Genomic DNA, 15069 nt, shown 5'->3' with positions numbered 1-15069 from the left:
AGATCAATCAGACGCGATGGCTGGCGGGGTTGGCGACTCAGCGCCGGGTCGGCAGATCTGTTGGCCGTCGGCCGTTGATCTCGGGTTTGGGATGGCTTGACGGCTGGCGGTGGTTGATGACGACGGCAGTTTATTTGTAGACGTTGTAAGCTTTGTCCTGGCGTTGAGCCGTGGGTCGAGCAGTTTTAGTTGGAGTTATTACACATCCTTGGTTTCTTTCTTCCTTCCTTCGCCCACACTGTTTTTGCTTCCCATCGCTCTTCTCTTGCCCCCAGCCAAACAAACACGTGCGGTTGCCATTCACTTGCTCGTTACCTTTCCTTGATCTTTTTCTTTTTCTTTTTCTTTTTCTTTTTCTTGTTTTTGGTTTTGTTTCTATTTTTTTTTTTTTTTTTTTGGTTTTGGTTTTGGTTTTGGTTTTGGTTTTCCTCGTGCGTCCTGTCTCTCGCAAATGCCGATAGTGTCGCATCATCGGCGCCATCATTCGATTCGTAATGTGATGCAGTTTGCCAGTGGTTCGCCATCAGGCCATCATAATGGCAGCAGTAGTAGCAATACTACAGGCCGAGGTGTTGAACATTCCCATAATAATCGCCATAATCATCGCCATCATCATCATCATCATCATCATCATTATCTTCATCATCATGACCACGACCACGACCATGACCACCACAACCACGACAGAACGCGCAAGGTCAGGTGCAGGTCGTCTTCATTGTCTTCTTTATCGTCTGCTTCTAGTTTGCGGTCGAGTTCGAGTTTAATCTCGTCGTCGTCAAGCAGGGCCGACGCGTCGTCGGTCTATGAGGCCGAGGTCCTGGTTGACGATGACCTTATCCAAGCGCTTCACTACAATGATTTACAACACCAACAGCAGCAGCAGCAACAACAGACATTGATAGACAAGGACGATAATAAGTCGCTCTATGCCACGTTGACAAACCGCACAACAGAAACGAGCAGGCACGTACGCGGTTCCAGCGTGTGGGCGCTCGGCAGCCCGTCATCATCCAACAGCGCCGTGTTGCGCAACATTGACTATTCCGAATACACCTACGATTTGGGATGGACAGCCGCATCACGAATTCATTCCCGCAATAGCTCATTGTTTCAGGTGCAGCATTATCCCATTTTAAACGCTGCAAATGCGTCTCCAAATACAATGTTTGGTTCTCCTGGTTTTGCTTCTCCCGGATTTTTGGCTGCTCATACTGTCGCAATTGCTGAGGGTCAAGATGATGCCATTTCAGTACTTGACGTCTCGTCCTCTTCGTCCGCAGTAACTGCTGATGATGCTGCTGATGATGACCACGAACAAACCCGATTGTTAACTGGTAGTGAGGTTGCGGCCGGTCCCAGTTCTGAACCAATGACAATAACCAACAATGACGATAGCACGGCACAGCTCCTTCTTACTGGGTTTGTTCCCGCAATGGCAGGGTCTCCTGGTTCCGGGTTTATGCAGGCAACCACGTCCATGGACGGCGGTCGGTATGCTGACACTGATCTTGCATCGCTTATCGATTACGCAAGTCCCAGGGTGGCACCTTTCCCTTCTACTGCCGAAGCTGAAGAGTTGCTTTATTCAAGAATGTCGCCAAAATCCAGGGTTGCGTTGTCCAAACTAATGAACGGCCGCAATAACCCTGCCATGCCTCGGCCACACCGGTTTCGACCGCCAATTTCACAAAACATGGGTTACGGTGCCATTCAACGGCATCCTTTTTATCGTGCTACGCCGTTACAAGACGGGCACGCATCGGTCGCCACCGGTGTGGTGGTGGAACCAAGTCCAACTCCTCAACCGGCTTATGCGCGATTAAATCAAACCCTGACCGGCAGGGATTTCGAGGCCAACGAGATCGGATTTTTGTAAGTTTTTTTTTTTTTTTTTTTTTTTTTGATCAACCAAATTGCTTACATGTTATATAGTGAATCTTTAAAAGCATTTTTCTTGACTGAATGTTTTTTTTGCTTTGCATCAAGTACGGAAGCTGAAGCATGATTTTTTTTTTCTTTTGTTTTGGTATAATTTTTTTCATATTATTATTAGACAGAGGATCAGGATGTACGATATTTTTTTGTATGAAGGATTCATTATTTTTAACGATTACACGAATGAAGAAATTACTTCAACTGTTTTTTTTTTACGATTATGTATTATACATATTAACAAGCGACGCTGGGTTTTCATGAAATTTCATTAAAAAAAAAACTTTTTTTTTTTTTCAGTTTACCATTTTATACATTTTTGATATTTTTTTTATTATTTAGGTTTTAATTATCATGGTGTTTTCCTCTTTTATATACATATATTATATTTTCAATAGTACCAGTAATGTTAACAATATCTCAAAAATGTGAGTGTACCGTCTTGGAGCAAGAATTTATATACGCCTTGTAACCTGCCAAAAGGTTTTTTTTTTTTAAAAAATCAATTGGTAACTGGGTTGAATCATTTCGTGTCGTTTTATATTAAAAGATTTAAAAGGTCTAAGCTAATTTTAATAAGTGAATGATCGTTTATTATTGACAATTGTACTGCTTAATGGATTAAAAAACCTTATGCCTTACATATTTATTCCTGGTATCGATTCCATGCTCAACGCCATAAAACATATCATAAACTCAAAAAACATTTTGAAAAAAAAACTAACAAATATGACAGCCAATGATATAAAAAAAAAAGAAAGACCCCCCCCCGGGGGGGAGGGGGTCAATCGAGGTATGGGAATATATGAATTGCGGAATGATGGCTGTGAATGCAACAGAGACTTGACAAATAATTATATAGAGTTATGGGGGACGTGACTTGGTATATATATACATCCCCATCCATCATGTGCTAATGGCACATGACGGTGAAAGAATTTCGACATCATCCGCCCGGCTTTCTTAAAGCCCTTACTGACGGGCTGCCTGGACGAACTGACATCATCAGCCGGACAACTGAGTCCGAGTTCCTTGTAAAAATAAGCACTTCGTTTGCTGTTGTGCGTCGTGGCCGCCTTGGTTTTAACCTTGGTCTGCACGGCCATAATCTTGTCGTGTACCCACTGCCGGCATGACCGATGGCGACTTGCCTTGTTCACCACAATCTTGCCGATCGGCTCAGGATCATATTTAAATATCTGGTCAAATTGTGCAAAATGGACCTTTTTAGGCGCATGTGGCAAGGTATCTCGAGACCATAACCTAGCAGGCGACGTGATTGAACGATGCGTTCCTGCCACTGATGCGGTCGTGGCTGTTGAAATATTGCTCTGTGGCGGAACTTGTGGTGATTGTAATCCTTGAGCAGACGCGATTCGCCGTTTGGAAATGTTCAGCAGGCCTTCCTTGACAACCGACGACGACACGGCCGGATTCATGTTGCGAACTGCAGTGGTTTGAAAAGACATTTGGTATTTTCAGGTAATTTTTTGTAATGCTTTGAAAACTTTGGAAACTTGATTTGCTCTGTTTGCTCTGGGTTCTCTGTATGATGCAAAGCTAGGAGCAAGTGTTGGGGCGAAATGACATGTTCTTCCTATTTCAAACCGGCCTGGACATACATTATTTTATTTTGAATGCCGCAGTCAAGTTGACTGCATCTGTATTATTCTTCAAGTGAACATTAAAAAAAATGCTTCTTCGTCATCATAGAATAACAAAGGTCTTGCCGATAAAATACCAAATTAATTTTAAACAAAATTATCAAAATTATTATAAATTGCAACATTTACGATTCCAGCATGGTCTCCCGGCATAGTATAATATTCGGACGGCAAAAATCGAAAATTTGTCGTAAATAAAAAAGAAAAAACTGTAGTAATTGGCTATTTGGCTTATCTGCAGTTTTTTTTTTGTATATCTGTAAAAGTATTCTTAAATGAGCGACGCCTTGTTTTTGAGGCCAAAGCCTCAGTGACGTATAGTGCTTAGTAGTTAGTCCCCTACTCGGGACGAACTTCCGACATTGTGTCAGCATGTTCCGTTTGGTCTCACATCCAGATATGGGTGTTCTTGACCCTGATCAGGACTGGTCGTAACAAGAGGTATGCATCAAGAGGTAGTGCCTACTCGCACTCCTCACCAACAAAACGCGGTCTTGTTTGTTTACCACCGTGTGGTACTAGACCCTTAGCCTAAGCCATGGAGTAAAGTTTCTTACAGCTTGTTAAAAAAACTGGTTAATTACTTAGTAATTACATAGATTACAGGTTCATGTTTTTTTTAACTAGTTATAAGTTCATATTTGGTATAATGATATATTAAAGTTTTATAACTTTAACTACAGGCATGGTTGATAGTGAATTACTGAAAAGCAACCAACAAAGCAGACAATTGAGTCATTATCGGTTCCTGCGGGTCGGTTAAAGATGGCGGCCGCGCAACAGTGGTACGGTACATCGATCGAGATTAATTGGCATCAACGTTTACCATTTTGCTCCACAAGTTTAGTATTACTCTATAATTGGATGTTTTTGCTTACGTCTTTCATCGTGGTTCGTGCCGTTGCTGGAGGGTCGGACTACGACGAATTCGTCGTATCATCCATACCTCCCTGGTTCCGTCCACGGCCACTGCGGTCCCCGTACCTCCAGCCACATTTACAAACAATTCTTCTGGTCCAACGGTAGGTTTTTACAATGCCGGAAAAAAGTACATCAAAACTTCTATGGACTAAAGCAAGTATACTTGGAACTGTAAGATAAATAACACAGTTACAAACGCAGACAATAATTGTACTGTATAATTTCACAAGTCCTTGTCATTACAGATTTCGAATGGTTTGTTAAAAATGATTGGTTGCAATTTTAAATAACACGTACTGATCCAATTGTAAAAAAAAAAAAAAAAAAAAAAAAATCATTTACAGTGTATTAAGATTGTACACGTGCAAGATGATACGGCATGCAACAGATTTGACCGAGGCATTCAAAATAAGAATAATGTATGTCCAGGCCGGTTTGAAATAGGATAAACATGTTTCGCCCCAACACTTGCTCCCAGCTTTGCATCATACAGAGAACCCAGAGCAAACAGAGCAAAGCAAGTTTCCAGAGTTTTCACACCACTAAAAATAAATCACCTGAAAATACCCAATGTCACTTCAAACCAGTTCAGTTCGCAACATGAATCCGGCCGCAGAGCCACAGATCAGAAGCACAAACGGCTGCAAACGTGCCGGTAGCACGAACGTAGACGCAAACGCAAACGCGTCGTTCAATCACATCGCCTGCTAGGTTGTGGTCTTGAGATGGCTTGCCACATGCGCCTGAAAGAGTCCACTTTGCACAGTTTGACCAGGTGTTTAAATATGATCCTGAGCCGATCGGCAAGATCGTGGTGACCAAGGCAAGTCGTCATCGTCATGCCGGCAGTGGGTACACGACAAGATTATGGCCGTGCAGACCAAGATTAAAACCAAGGCGGCCACCAAGCACAACAGCAAACGAAGTGCTTATTTTTACAAGGAACTCGGACTTGGTTGCCCGGTCGATGATGTCAGTTCGTCCAGGCAGCCCGACAGCAAGGGCTTTAGGAAAGCCGGGCGGGTGGTGTCAAAATTCTTTCAATCCGTATGGGGATGTATATATATATACCAAATCACGTCCCCCAGAAGTATATATAATTATTTGTCAAGTTTCTGTCATATTCACAGCCGTCATTCCGCAACTCATATATTCCCATACCTGAATTGACCCCCTTCCCCCAAGGGGGTCTTTATTCTTTTTTATTTTTTATATCATTGGCTGTCATATTTGTTAGTTTTTTTTTCAAAATGTTTTTTGAGTTTATGATATGTTTTATGGCGTTGGGCATGCAATCGATACCAGGAATAAATACTGTTTATCCCATTAAGCAGTACATATTGTCAATAATACATTATCATTCACTTATTTATTTGTTGTCTTTCTTTTTTTGAACGGTTCACATTACTCATAAGAATTACTACAGTTGCACAATCATGCCGCATCACCTGTAACAAAAATTATCAGGTTAGTATCTATATCTCTACTTTGAGCTGCAAATAGCAATGTAACACAGATGCTTGGATAACTTCAAAAAAACATCACCATATACTCAAACTGGAATGAAGGCTCTGCGTTTGTAAAGTTTTCGTGACTGAGGCGATTGAAACAATATTTTCAACAGATAATTAATTATTAGGCGAACTTGAAGCTACTCAATAGTCATGCACGTAACTTATAGTACTTGTCCGAAAAAATTGGTTACTAATTAATTAGTAATTACATAGATTACGTGTTCATGTTTTTTTGTAGCTTCAAGTTCACCTAAAAATTGTTTTGAAAATATTGTTTCAATCCTGATTTCAATGCGAGTAAATGATGATGCTTTTTGAGAAGTCATCCAAGCTTTTGTGTTACATCGCTATTCGCAGTCCAAAATCCGAATGTTTGAAATAGCTCGAAAAGCTTTTGGATTTGGAACGATAGAGATATAGATACGAACCTGATAAATTTTGTGCGGCATGATTGTGCAACTGTAGTAATTCTTATGAGTAATGTGAACCGATCAACAAAAGAAAAAAGGCAACAAAAAATAAGTGAATGATCATGTATTATTAACAATATGTACTGCTGAATGGAAAAAAAACCTTATACCTTACATTATTTATTCCTGGTATCGATTCCATCTCCAACGCCATTAAAACATATCATAAACTCAAAAAAAAACATTTTATAAAAAAGCTAACAAATATGACAGCCAGGCGGGGGGGGGAGGGGGTCAATTGAGGTATGGGAATATATGAATTGCGGAATGACGGCTGTGAATATGACAGAAGAAATATACTTCTGGGGGACGTGATTTGGTATATATATACATTCCCATCCGTCATGTGCACTAATGGCACATGGCGGAATGAAAAAATTTTGACACCACCCGCCCGGCTTTCCTAAAGCCCTTACTGACGGGCTGCCTGGACGAACTGACACATCAGCCGGACAACTGAGTCCGAGTTCCTTGTAAAAATAAGCACTTCGTTTGCTGTTGTGCTTCGTGGCCGCCTTGGTTTTAACCTTGGTCTGCACGGCCATAATCTTGTCGTGTACCCACTGCCGGCATGACCGATGACGACTTGCTTTGGTCGGCTCGGGATCATATATAAACACCTGGTCAAACTGTGCAAAGTGGACTTTTTTAGGGGCATGTGGCAAGCCATCTCGAGACCACAACCTGGCAGGCGACGTGATTGAACGACGTGATTGAACGACGCGTTTGCGTTTGCGTTTGCGTTTGCGTTTGCGTTTGCGTTCCTGCTACCGGCACGTTTGCAGCCATTTCTGCTTCTGATCTGTGGCTCTGCGGTGTAACTTGTGGTGTTTGTAATCCTTGAGCAGACGCGATTCGTCGTTTGGAAACATTCAACGGGCCTTTCTTGACAACAGATGACGACGCGGCTGGATTCATGTTGCGAACTGAACTGGTTTGAAGTGAATTGGGTATTTTCAGGTGATTTATTTTTAGTGTTTTGAAAACTCTAGAAACTTGCTTTGCTTTGTTTGCTCTGGGTTCTCTGTATGATGCAAAGCTGGGAGCAAGTGTTAGGGCGAAATGACATGCTCTTCCTATTTTAAACCGGCCTGGACATGCATTGTTTTATTTTTAATGTCTCATCCTCCACGTGAACAATCTTAAAACACTGTAAATGTTTTTTTTTTTTTTTTTTGCAATGGGATCGCAACGAATCATTTTTAAACAAACCATTTAAAATCTGTAATGGCGCAAGAACTTTGTGAAATAATGGACTACAATTACTGTCAGCGTTTGTACTGTGTCATATATATTTCCGTTCCAAGTATAGAATTGCAATAGTTTTGCATCGTATATATTTTGGGTTCTGATAAATCACTCCTACCTCGTGCAATACCCTATTTGTAAAAAAGTTAAGATTTACGTACATAAAAAATTCTTGTTTATTTTATATGATTTTTTGAACTATCTAGTACGCTTTCTCAATTCCGAATAACGTTAGTCGGCGTTGCCTTCACTGAGCACTCACCAACTCAAGGCTTTGCTTTGTCAGCCCATGATTAGCTGCTGCTGAATAAATTCATTCATAAGACGAAGTAACTTATTGAAATTCCTTTTTAACCGCGTTGCTTTAGTTCATAAAAATCTTGATGTACTCTTTTCCGGCCTTGTAAATATTGTTGGATCAAAAAAAAAAAAATCATTTAAAATTCGAGGGTATACAGCTGGCCGGATTGTAGTTGTTGGAGCAAACCCTGTTAGACCGCAGATCCCATGAATTGTTAGGTATTTCAGACTACAATGTCTCTTTTCTAGTTGATGGCTCCGTTTTAGGGACATGCCAATGTAAATGTGTATCTGCTCAGTAAATTGCTCCACTGTTTTAACTCTGCCTTCTCAATGACACCGCATGCTAGAAAAAGAGAGCGATTCAATCCCTTTAAGATTTCTGCTGATTAGTTAGTTATTGTTGAAGACGGCTCTACATAATCGTGACTTTAATCGAACCATGGCAGGGCAGAAATTTGTGGGGTTAGGGCTGTTCTGGGTTGATAAAGCAAGCTAATACGTAATAGTTATCTATTGTCCTGGTAATTTCGCATCATCGCTAGAAATAAGAGACAACTTGTTTTATTTAAATATTTTGCAAATTTTTATATTTATTTATTTATTTGATTGCTTTGTTTTGTTTTTGTTATTAGTGGAAAGTCAGGGTTAGATTTAATCACATCAACAGGACAATGTCGTGGTTCTCGTCATCAGCCGTGATTGACGAACAGGTCGAGCGGGCCACGTCTGAATCCCTGCCCAGCGGCGAGACTGATCTGGCACTGAACCTTGAAATTTGTGATCTTATTCGCAGCAAGACGGTTCTGGCAAAAGATGCCATGCGAGCGTTAAAGAAACGATTCAACAATAAGAATCCTAACGTCCAGATTTTATCACTCAAGGTAACGTCCAGATTTTATCATTCATTAGTTTTTTTGTTTTTGGTTTACATGCAATAATGATTCGAAGACGTAATAGAGAGAGAAAGGGAGAGGATTTAATATTAAGCTAACATGGCTTGTTTAATAGTTGGCGGATATTACTGTCAAGAACGGAGGATACCATTTCCTTGTCGAAATCGCATCGCGAGAATTCATGGACAATCTGGTATCGGTGTTGAAGGCCCCATCCGGCGTGAACGCGGATGTGAAGGATTTGGCACTTGGGCTCATTCAAACTTGGGCAGCCGTATTTGATGGTCAGATTCAACTTGCATATGTGGGTACCGTATATAAGGAGTTAAAAAGTGAAGGTATGTTCTTAAATGCGAGCTGTAATAAAAGAAGACAAAAAAATAGGTTAACAAGTTTACAGGTTATCAGTTCCCCGCCAGGCAAGAAAATGTTTCTTCATCATTCATCGATTCTTCTGCCGTAAGTTAATTAAATTTTTTTTCTTGTCAAGCTTACTAAAAATTAATTTTGGGTTAAAGCCACCAGATTGGACTGATTCCGACGTTTGCATGAAATGCCGCACGCCGTTTTCTTTCACGAACCGGAAACATCATTGCCGGAATTGTGGTAACGTGTTTGATCAAAAATGTTCTGCCAAAAACATTCCATTACCGCACCTGGGCATAACCCAGCCAGTGCGGGTATGTGATAACTGCTACAATCTCAAAAGGCCAACATCTTCTGCTGGTAACAAGCATCATCATAATCATCGTCATGACCAGCGTCAGAGTAAATCATCAGATCGAAGGCGAGCAGCAATACTTGAAGCCGAGGAAGACGAAATCGAGCGAGCCATAAGGTTGAGCTTGGAAGATTCTCAACAACCGGTGTCATCTGGATACGCGGCGCCATTGTCTGCCAAACGTGAACAACAGCAGCCAAGTTTGTCTTCCGAGACTGAAGATCCGGACATGAAAGCTGCCATAGAGGCCAGTCTCCGGGATTTGACTGACCAACATGCCAAGCAAGATACGACCGCATCAAATAATACGGTCGTTAATGGGCAATCATATCCGGATCCTCGTCTAGGCAAACCTGCATCTGCTCGTAGTACTCAATCTGAACTTCCATCAGTAAGTACCATTTATTATATAAAAGAAGAAAAAAACTTAACACTAACGGGAATTTTAATTTAGAATCAATTGTCATTATCTGAAATTGACAAGATTAACCTGTTTTCTGTTGTGGTTAATCAATATCAATCTGACGCGCCCGGTGCCATCATTCGAGATTCTCAAGTACAGGAATTGTACGACACCGTGAATACTTTGCGACCCAAGTTATCCCGAAATGTGGCCGAGTCAATAGGCAAGCATGGTAAGCAATTTGTATTTTTTTAAAAACTTTGATTTTGATCTAATTTTGGTTTTTTCTTTTTCTTTTTTCCTTTTTTTTAGATACATTGATTGATTTATATGGCAAGTTGTCGACCGCGATTCGGTATTATGATCAATTACTCGAAACCAGACTTGGGTATGCATACGGGCGACAATATTAAGCTAATTTTTTTTTTCCAATTTGAAAGCTTTTTTTTTTTTTTGGCGAAGGATATGTTTTCTATTAGCAGGGTAGTGCGGGGTTGCAGCACGTTTGGTCGGGGAGTATATGATTACTATTTACTATATTGCTAAACACGTATTGTTAAATGAAGTGTTATACATATTCACAGGCCATGTTTTTGTCAATCACAAAAAAAAATCAAAGCACAACATGATTTAATATTCTGAAACATGTTATATACATCATACTTATTTAGAAATTAAAAAACATATTCTTGATGATATTTAGTACTATCAAATAATAAAAGGAAAAATTCAATCCGCAATAATCAAAAAAAAAAAAAAAAACACGTAAAACAAAAAAAAGATGCATAATGGGGAAAACCAAAAAAGAGGGAAAAAAAGCCACTAACGTACAAAAAAACAAAACACAAACCGTTAAATTTGAATTTAAATTTTAATGTTATTTAAAAACATGCACCAAAGAAGAAGCGAGAGGGAAAAAAAAGGAGAAAAAGAAGGTTAGGAAAATGAATGCGAGAATGAAGTATGGTGCAATTAACGTGGGAAGCACTCACGACAACAATCAAAAAAAAAAAGTAAAAATGAAACAGCATACGATAATCTCACAAAACATTTAGCACAAAAAAATAAAAAATAAAAAAAATAATCGGCATAATAGAGTGCGTACATTGTCTGTACTAAATTTGCAATTCATAGAAAGAGAACCAATTACATGCTACTTTAATTTTTTTTTTGTTTTTTTACTCCTTCTTTATCCTCTTATAATATATTGCATAATTTTTTGTTCTTTTTTGGAATTGGTGGTTCAAGAGCAGCCACGATGGCCTCATCAAAAACAGATTTCAACCCTTTCTGGGTCAATGCTGAACATTCAACATATTTTACCGCTCCAAGATCTTTAGCTAATCGTTCACCTGTCTCGGTCGAGATCGGCCGTAATTTTTGTCGGGCCAGTCGTTCAATAATCGTTGGATCATTTCTAAGATCGATTTGGGTCCCGACGATCAAGCATGGCACGCCTAATATACGATTAATTAATAAAACCCCATGGAGCAAAAAAAAAACAAAATGCATATTTAATTTGACAATACCTGGGCAGTGATGATGAACTTCAGGTAACCATTTCTCCTTAACGTTCTCGAAACTCGCCGGTGATGTGACGCTGAAGCAAACAAGGAAAACATCAGTCTGCGGATAACTTAGTGGTCGAAGACGGTCGTAATCTTCTTGCCCAGCCGTATCGAACAATCCAAGCGTATAAGGTTCATCTCCGATCCTGTTTTTTAAAAAAAAAAACAATTGAAATATTAGAAAATTGCAAAATAGGAGACAAATAAAACAAAAGAATGGTCATACATGACGGTGACTGCATAATTGTCAAATACCTAAAGTTAAGCGAAGTCCAATGTGAGTCAAGTTGATAAATAATTAAAAAAAACATATTTCAAACATACAGTCGGTACATAATCAGGAGGGAACTTGTTCGTAGTGTAGGATATCAGCAGACAGGTCTAAAAAATCGACAGCCAGTTAGCCAAAGAGAAAAAAAAATAAAAAATGGAAGACAAAATTCCTATTTATAAAACCACTAGGATTCACCATAACGTTTTGAGCTTCTCAATCAATTTACCGAGATTGTGGAATCCGAATGGTTTTATTAAACAACGAGCAAGGTAACATTGCACCATACCTTGCCAACCGCACCATCACCAACGACAACACATTTTATGGTCTGCATTGAGGGGATACGTTATTAAACAGATTAAAACGCACTCAAAATTTTAAAGGAAAAGAGCCACAATTAAATTAAAAAAAAAAAGATTCTGAATTTAAACCTATAATAAAACTATAAAAAGAGTCGCGTTATAATCTCACTCAGTCCTTCTTGCCTTTTTTTCATAATCTCTAAAAAGGAACGCACGCAGTACAAGCGTGGGACGGCGGCGTGCGGGTTTTCGCGCGTACATTATTTAATTATGTTTATCATTTTCGGCAACAATGCATGTTTGAATCAACTTCCTACATTTTGTATTAATGTTATTGCTTGAGAATCAATTATTATCCTTGAACGCAGCATGATACTATCAATCAATATAAACACAATCACCAGAATTCATTAGTTCAAAAAAACATTCACTTAGAAAACAAAAAAAAAAAAAAGGTTTTTCAATATATGTCCAGTACTCCGTATGTAAAACAAAAAAATAAAAATAAAAATAAGTATCTGCAAGCAAATATTACCATACTGGCATTACTGTTCCGAATCCGTACCAATTCCAGAAAAAAAAAAAAAATCTTCTCATGCTTTTTAAGTCCTTGCAACAACTGACTATTTTTTTTTTTTTAGAAAACCGCACCGAATCTGTTGCTCATTAGAAAAATGCCCAAGATAACTGCCGCGGATGCGAAAATCACGAAAAGCAATTTGCGAAAATAATCATTTTGCCTTGAATGTACATACCCAAATGTAAGCTTAATGGACTTAACGTAATATTCTTCAAAGTTTTGACGAGTCACATCCTAAAGTATCAATGCTTTAGCTAAAATATAATTTGTTTGAACATTCATGACGACTTACCTCTTGTCCGATTGGAACGCCGGTCCAGTTAACCAAAGCCTTGGTCTCGGAATTGCCTTGATCAAACAAGATGTTCAAATTTGCAAAGTGTTGAGGTTTCCAATCGCGCAATCTCCATTGCATCTCAATGGACTTGTCTTCCACCAACTTGACAAACTTGCCACTGACATTTCCACCAAACAAGGAAAACTCGCCACCCTCCTTGTTGTCAAATTTGACCGGTGGAGACCGAGTCCAAGCCGCCACTCGTGCCGGTTCAAGAAAAGTCTTGTATAATTCATTAGCGGAAGTTTGAAACACAGGATCCAATCGCAACGTCGTGGTGTTATATGCCGCAGAGCTGGATGACTTTGATTCGGTCGAACCTAAACCGTTGACGGTTGCACCGCCAACTGATATTCCCTGGTTGGATTGAGCTGATGAGGTGAACACTGATCGATTTTCATTCACGGGATGCTGGATATCCTTGCCATGAGCTAAACGTCCATGTTAGCTTTTTTTTTTTGGCTTTAGGTTCATTATATAAAAAAAACATACTCTCAATAAGATCCGGACCAAACCGGGCAAGCTTTTGTCGCAGGACTGGAATTAGCTGTGCCCGGATCAATTCTTTAACTGGTTGTTTTTCCTTGGTCTCAGCCGTCAATGAAATATGAAACACGTATTCGTCTTGCTCCGTGTCATACGCGACTTCCGGGATCGTGATTGATCCGGAAACCTCCGATTCTTCACCGCCTTCAACTTCACCTTTAAAACCAAGCACCAATTTAACATCGAACAAGCTAATGACCTTGCCCTTTCTCTGGTTAACATCAACATCACCAGTCAAGCTATCGAGACTGCTAATATTGACTGACGCGTTGTCTGACTTGACCGATACGCCGACGAGCTTGTCTGAAAAATACGACTTCGACCATTCTACGCAGTTCTTATCAACCCAATGCCTGGATATAACATGTATGAGAATCAAGTCTTCAAAATAAAAAATGCAAAAAAAAGTATAACGAAAAAAAAATAGTGACATTAACTATAATAGAACACAACATACGGATGACCCAGGTCTTCGTCAAAAAATTCGTTGACGACGCAAGCCAAAATAACCACACCGAGATTTTAAAAATAAAAATATCAAACAGAACAGAAAAAAAAAAATAATTACCAATTGTTAGGATTATGCAACACCATTTTTGACTATCAGCGAAAATATGAAACACCTAAAACCTATATTCAAATTAGCAAATAGTCGAAAACGAAAACGCCAATTGCAAGTTCTTCTCCATTCTTTTTCCTTCTTTGCTCGTAAAGAAACAAGCCAATTGATACATCAAGGATCAGAAATTTGGGTATATCTTGGTCCACACGATGAAAGAGTACAAATCTCTTCAGACTGGTGCACAGCATTTTATCGTCATTTCAATGATGATTTCAATTTGCCCAATTTTTCTCTTTGCAAAAAAACAATGAAAAAAAAATTTAAAGGAAAAACAATTTAATCAATAATATATCGAGAACAACTTACCAATAAACAGATCCTAAACCAGTCAATGGTATTTAATAATACCAGTTTGAATGCAATTAAAAAAGAATCTCCGAATGCTAATGGGAAACAAGAGTTTTTTAATGAAGAAGTTTTCGGGGGGTATTTAAAAAGTTGCGAGAAATTAATGATAGGGCTTTTGTACTTTAGGGTTTTCGTAACGCATTCTCGAATCTTCGAGTTTATTATATAATTACTCTAATAAAAATTGCGTAATCCACTTTTGTAAGACAGTCACCTGCCTTGACGATGATTTGGAGAATATGGTTTGGCTGCATCAATGCCTACAGGCGAAGAAGATACGGAATCAATGTCTATCGGCAAAGCAGATATGGCGTGTCGCTATTTCAGTAATTTCATCTATTTACCATTGATGTGATGTCGTTCACGTGAATTATTTGACCGAGGCATTCAAAATTGTATGTCCAGGCCGGTTTGAAATAG

At 39.3% G+C, this 15069-nt stretch overlaps 6 protein-coding genes across 6 annotated transcripts; 2 read left to right on the top strand and 4 right to left on the bottom strand.

The window, feature by feature from the left end:
* Window positions 1-499: 499 nt before the first annotated feature.
* Window positions 500-2008, top strand: V1514DRAFT_285760 (uncharacterized protein; the record flags this gene model as incomplete). Its single annotated transcript, XM_066925180.1, has 2 exons — window positions 500-1875; window positions 1936-2008. 2 exons carry the CDS (start codon window positions 500-502, stop codon window positions 2006-2008), a joined length of 1449 nt encoding a protein of 482 aa, XP_066781127.1.
* A 781-nt stretch (window positions 2009-2789) lies between these two features.
* V1514DRAFT_344869 (uncharacterized protein) lies at window positions 2790-3404 on the bottom strand (the record flags this gene model as incomplete). Its single annotated transcript, XM_066929206.1, has 1 exon — window positions 2790-3404. The coding sequence occupies one exon, from the start codon at window positions 3402-3404 to the stop codon at window positions 2790-2792; it is 615 nt and encodes a 204-aa protein (XP_066781126.1).
* A 2550-nt stretch (window positions 3405-5954) lies between these two features.
* On the bottom strand, window positions 5955-7422 carry V1514DRAFT_322289 (uncharacterized protein; the record flags this gene model as incomplete). The annotated part of the gene is made up of 3 exons (XM_066926107.1): window positions 5955-5968; window positions 6836-7271; window positions 7327-7422. 3 exons carry the CDS (start codon window positions 7420-7422, stop codon window positions 5955-5957), a joined length of 546 nt encoding a protein of 181 aa, XP_066781125.1.
* Window positions 7423-8585: 1163 nt separating this feature from the next.
* Window positions 8586-10813, top strand: V1514DRAFT_337433 (uncharacterized protein). The gene is made up of 6 exons (XM_066928672.1): window positions 8586-8936; window positions 9064-9286; window positions 9349-9407; window positions 9467-10060; window positions 10124-10304; window positions 10385-10813. Exons 1-6 carry the CDS (start codon window positions 8727-8729, stop codon window positions 10483-10485), a joined length of 1368 nt encoding a protein of 455 aa, XP_066781124.1. The 5' UTR covers window positions 8586-8726; the 3' UTR covers window positions 10486-10813.
* Window positions 10814-11269: 456 nt separating this feature from the next.
* Window positions 11270-12248, bottom strand: V1514DRAFT_285746 (P-loop containing nucleoside triphosphate hydrolase protein; the record flags this gene model as incomplete). The annotated part of the gene is made up of 5 exons (XM_066925179.1): window positions 11270-11529; window positions 11602-11786; window positions 11867-11895; window positions 11965-12021; window positions 12201-12248. 5 exons carry the CDS (start codon window positions 12246-12248, stop codon window positions 11270-11272), a joined length of 579 nt encoding a protein of 192 aa, XP_066781123.1.
* A 263-nt stretch (window positions 12249-12511) lies between these two features.
* V1514DRAFT_337423 (activator of Hsp90 ATPase) lies at window positions 12512-14699 on the bottom strand. Its single transcript, XM_066928671.1, has 6 exons — window positions 14608-14699; window positions 14248-14309; window positions 13626-14032; window positions 13089-13564; window positions 12972-13030; window positions 12512-12872 (listed from the first exon to the last, which is right to left on the bottom strand). The coding sequence occupies exons 2-6, from the start codon at window positions 14271-14273 to the stop codon at window positions 12854-12856; spliced, it is 987 nt and encodes a 328-aa protein (XP_066781122.1). The 5' UTR covers window positions 14274-14309; window positions 14608-14699; the 3' UTR covers window positions 12512-12853.
* Between the last annotated feature and the right edge of the window lie 370 nt (window positions 14700-15069).

This window comes from Lipomyces japonicus (assembly GCF_038497905.1).
Source record: "Lipomyces japonicus strain CBS 7319 unplaced genomic scaffold V1514scaffold_60, whole genome shotgun sequence".
NCBI classification, from domain to species: Eukaryota; Fungi; Ascomycota; class Lipomycetes; order Lipomycetales; family Lipomycetaceae; genus Lipomyces; species Lipomyces japonicus.
This window is presented reverse-complemented; position numbering and strand designations above follow the sequence as displayed.

Coding starts and splice junctions, on each gene's coding strand:
- V1514DRAFT_337433 (XM_066928672.1), top strand. CDS start 8,727: ATGTCGTGGTTCTCGTCATCAGCCGTGATTGACGAACAGGTCGAGCGG. Junction 9,408..9,466: donor CATTCATCGATTCTTCTGCC/GTAAGTTAATTA, acceptor TTTGGGTTAAAG/CCACCAGATTGGACTGATTC. Junction 10,305..10,384: donor CGAGTCAATAGGCAAGCATG/GTAAGCAATTTG, acceptor CCTTTTTTTTAG/ATACATTGATTGATTTATAT.
- V1514DRAFT_337423 (XM_066928671.1), bottom strand. CDS start 14,273: ATGGTGTTGCATAATCCTAACAATTG. Junction 14,033..14,247: donor TTGCATAATCCTAACAATTG/GTAATTATTTTT, acceptor TGTTATATCCAG/GCATTGGGTTGATAAGAACT. Junction 13,031..13,088: donor GCGTTCCAATCGGACAAGAG/GTAAGTCGTCAT, acceptor TTGATACTTTAG/GATGTGACTCGTCAAAACTT.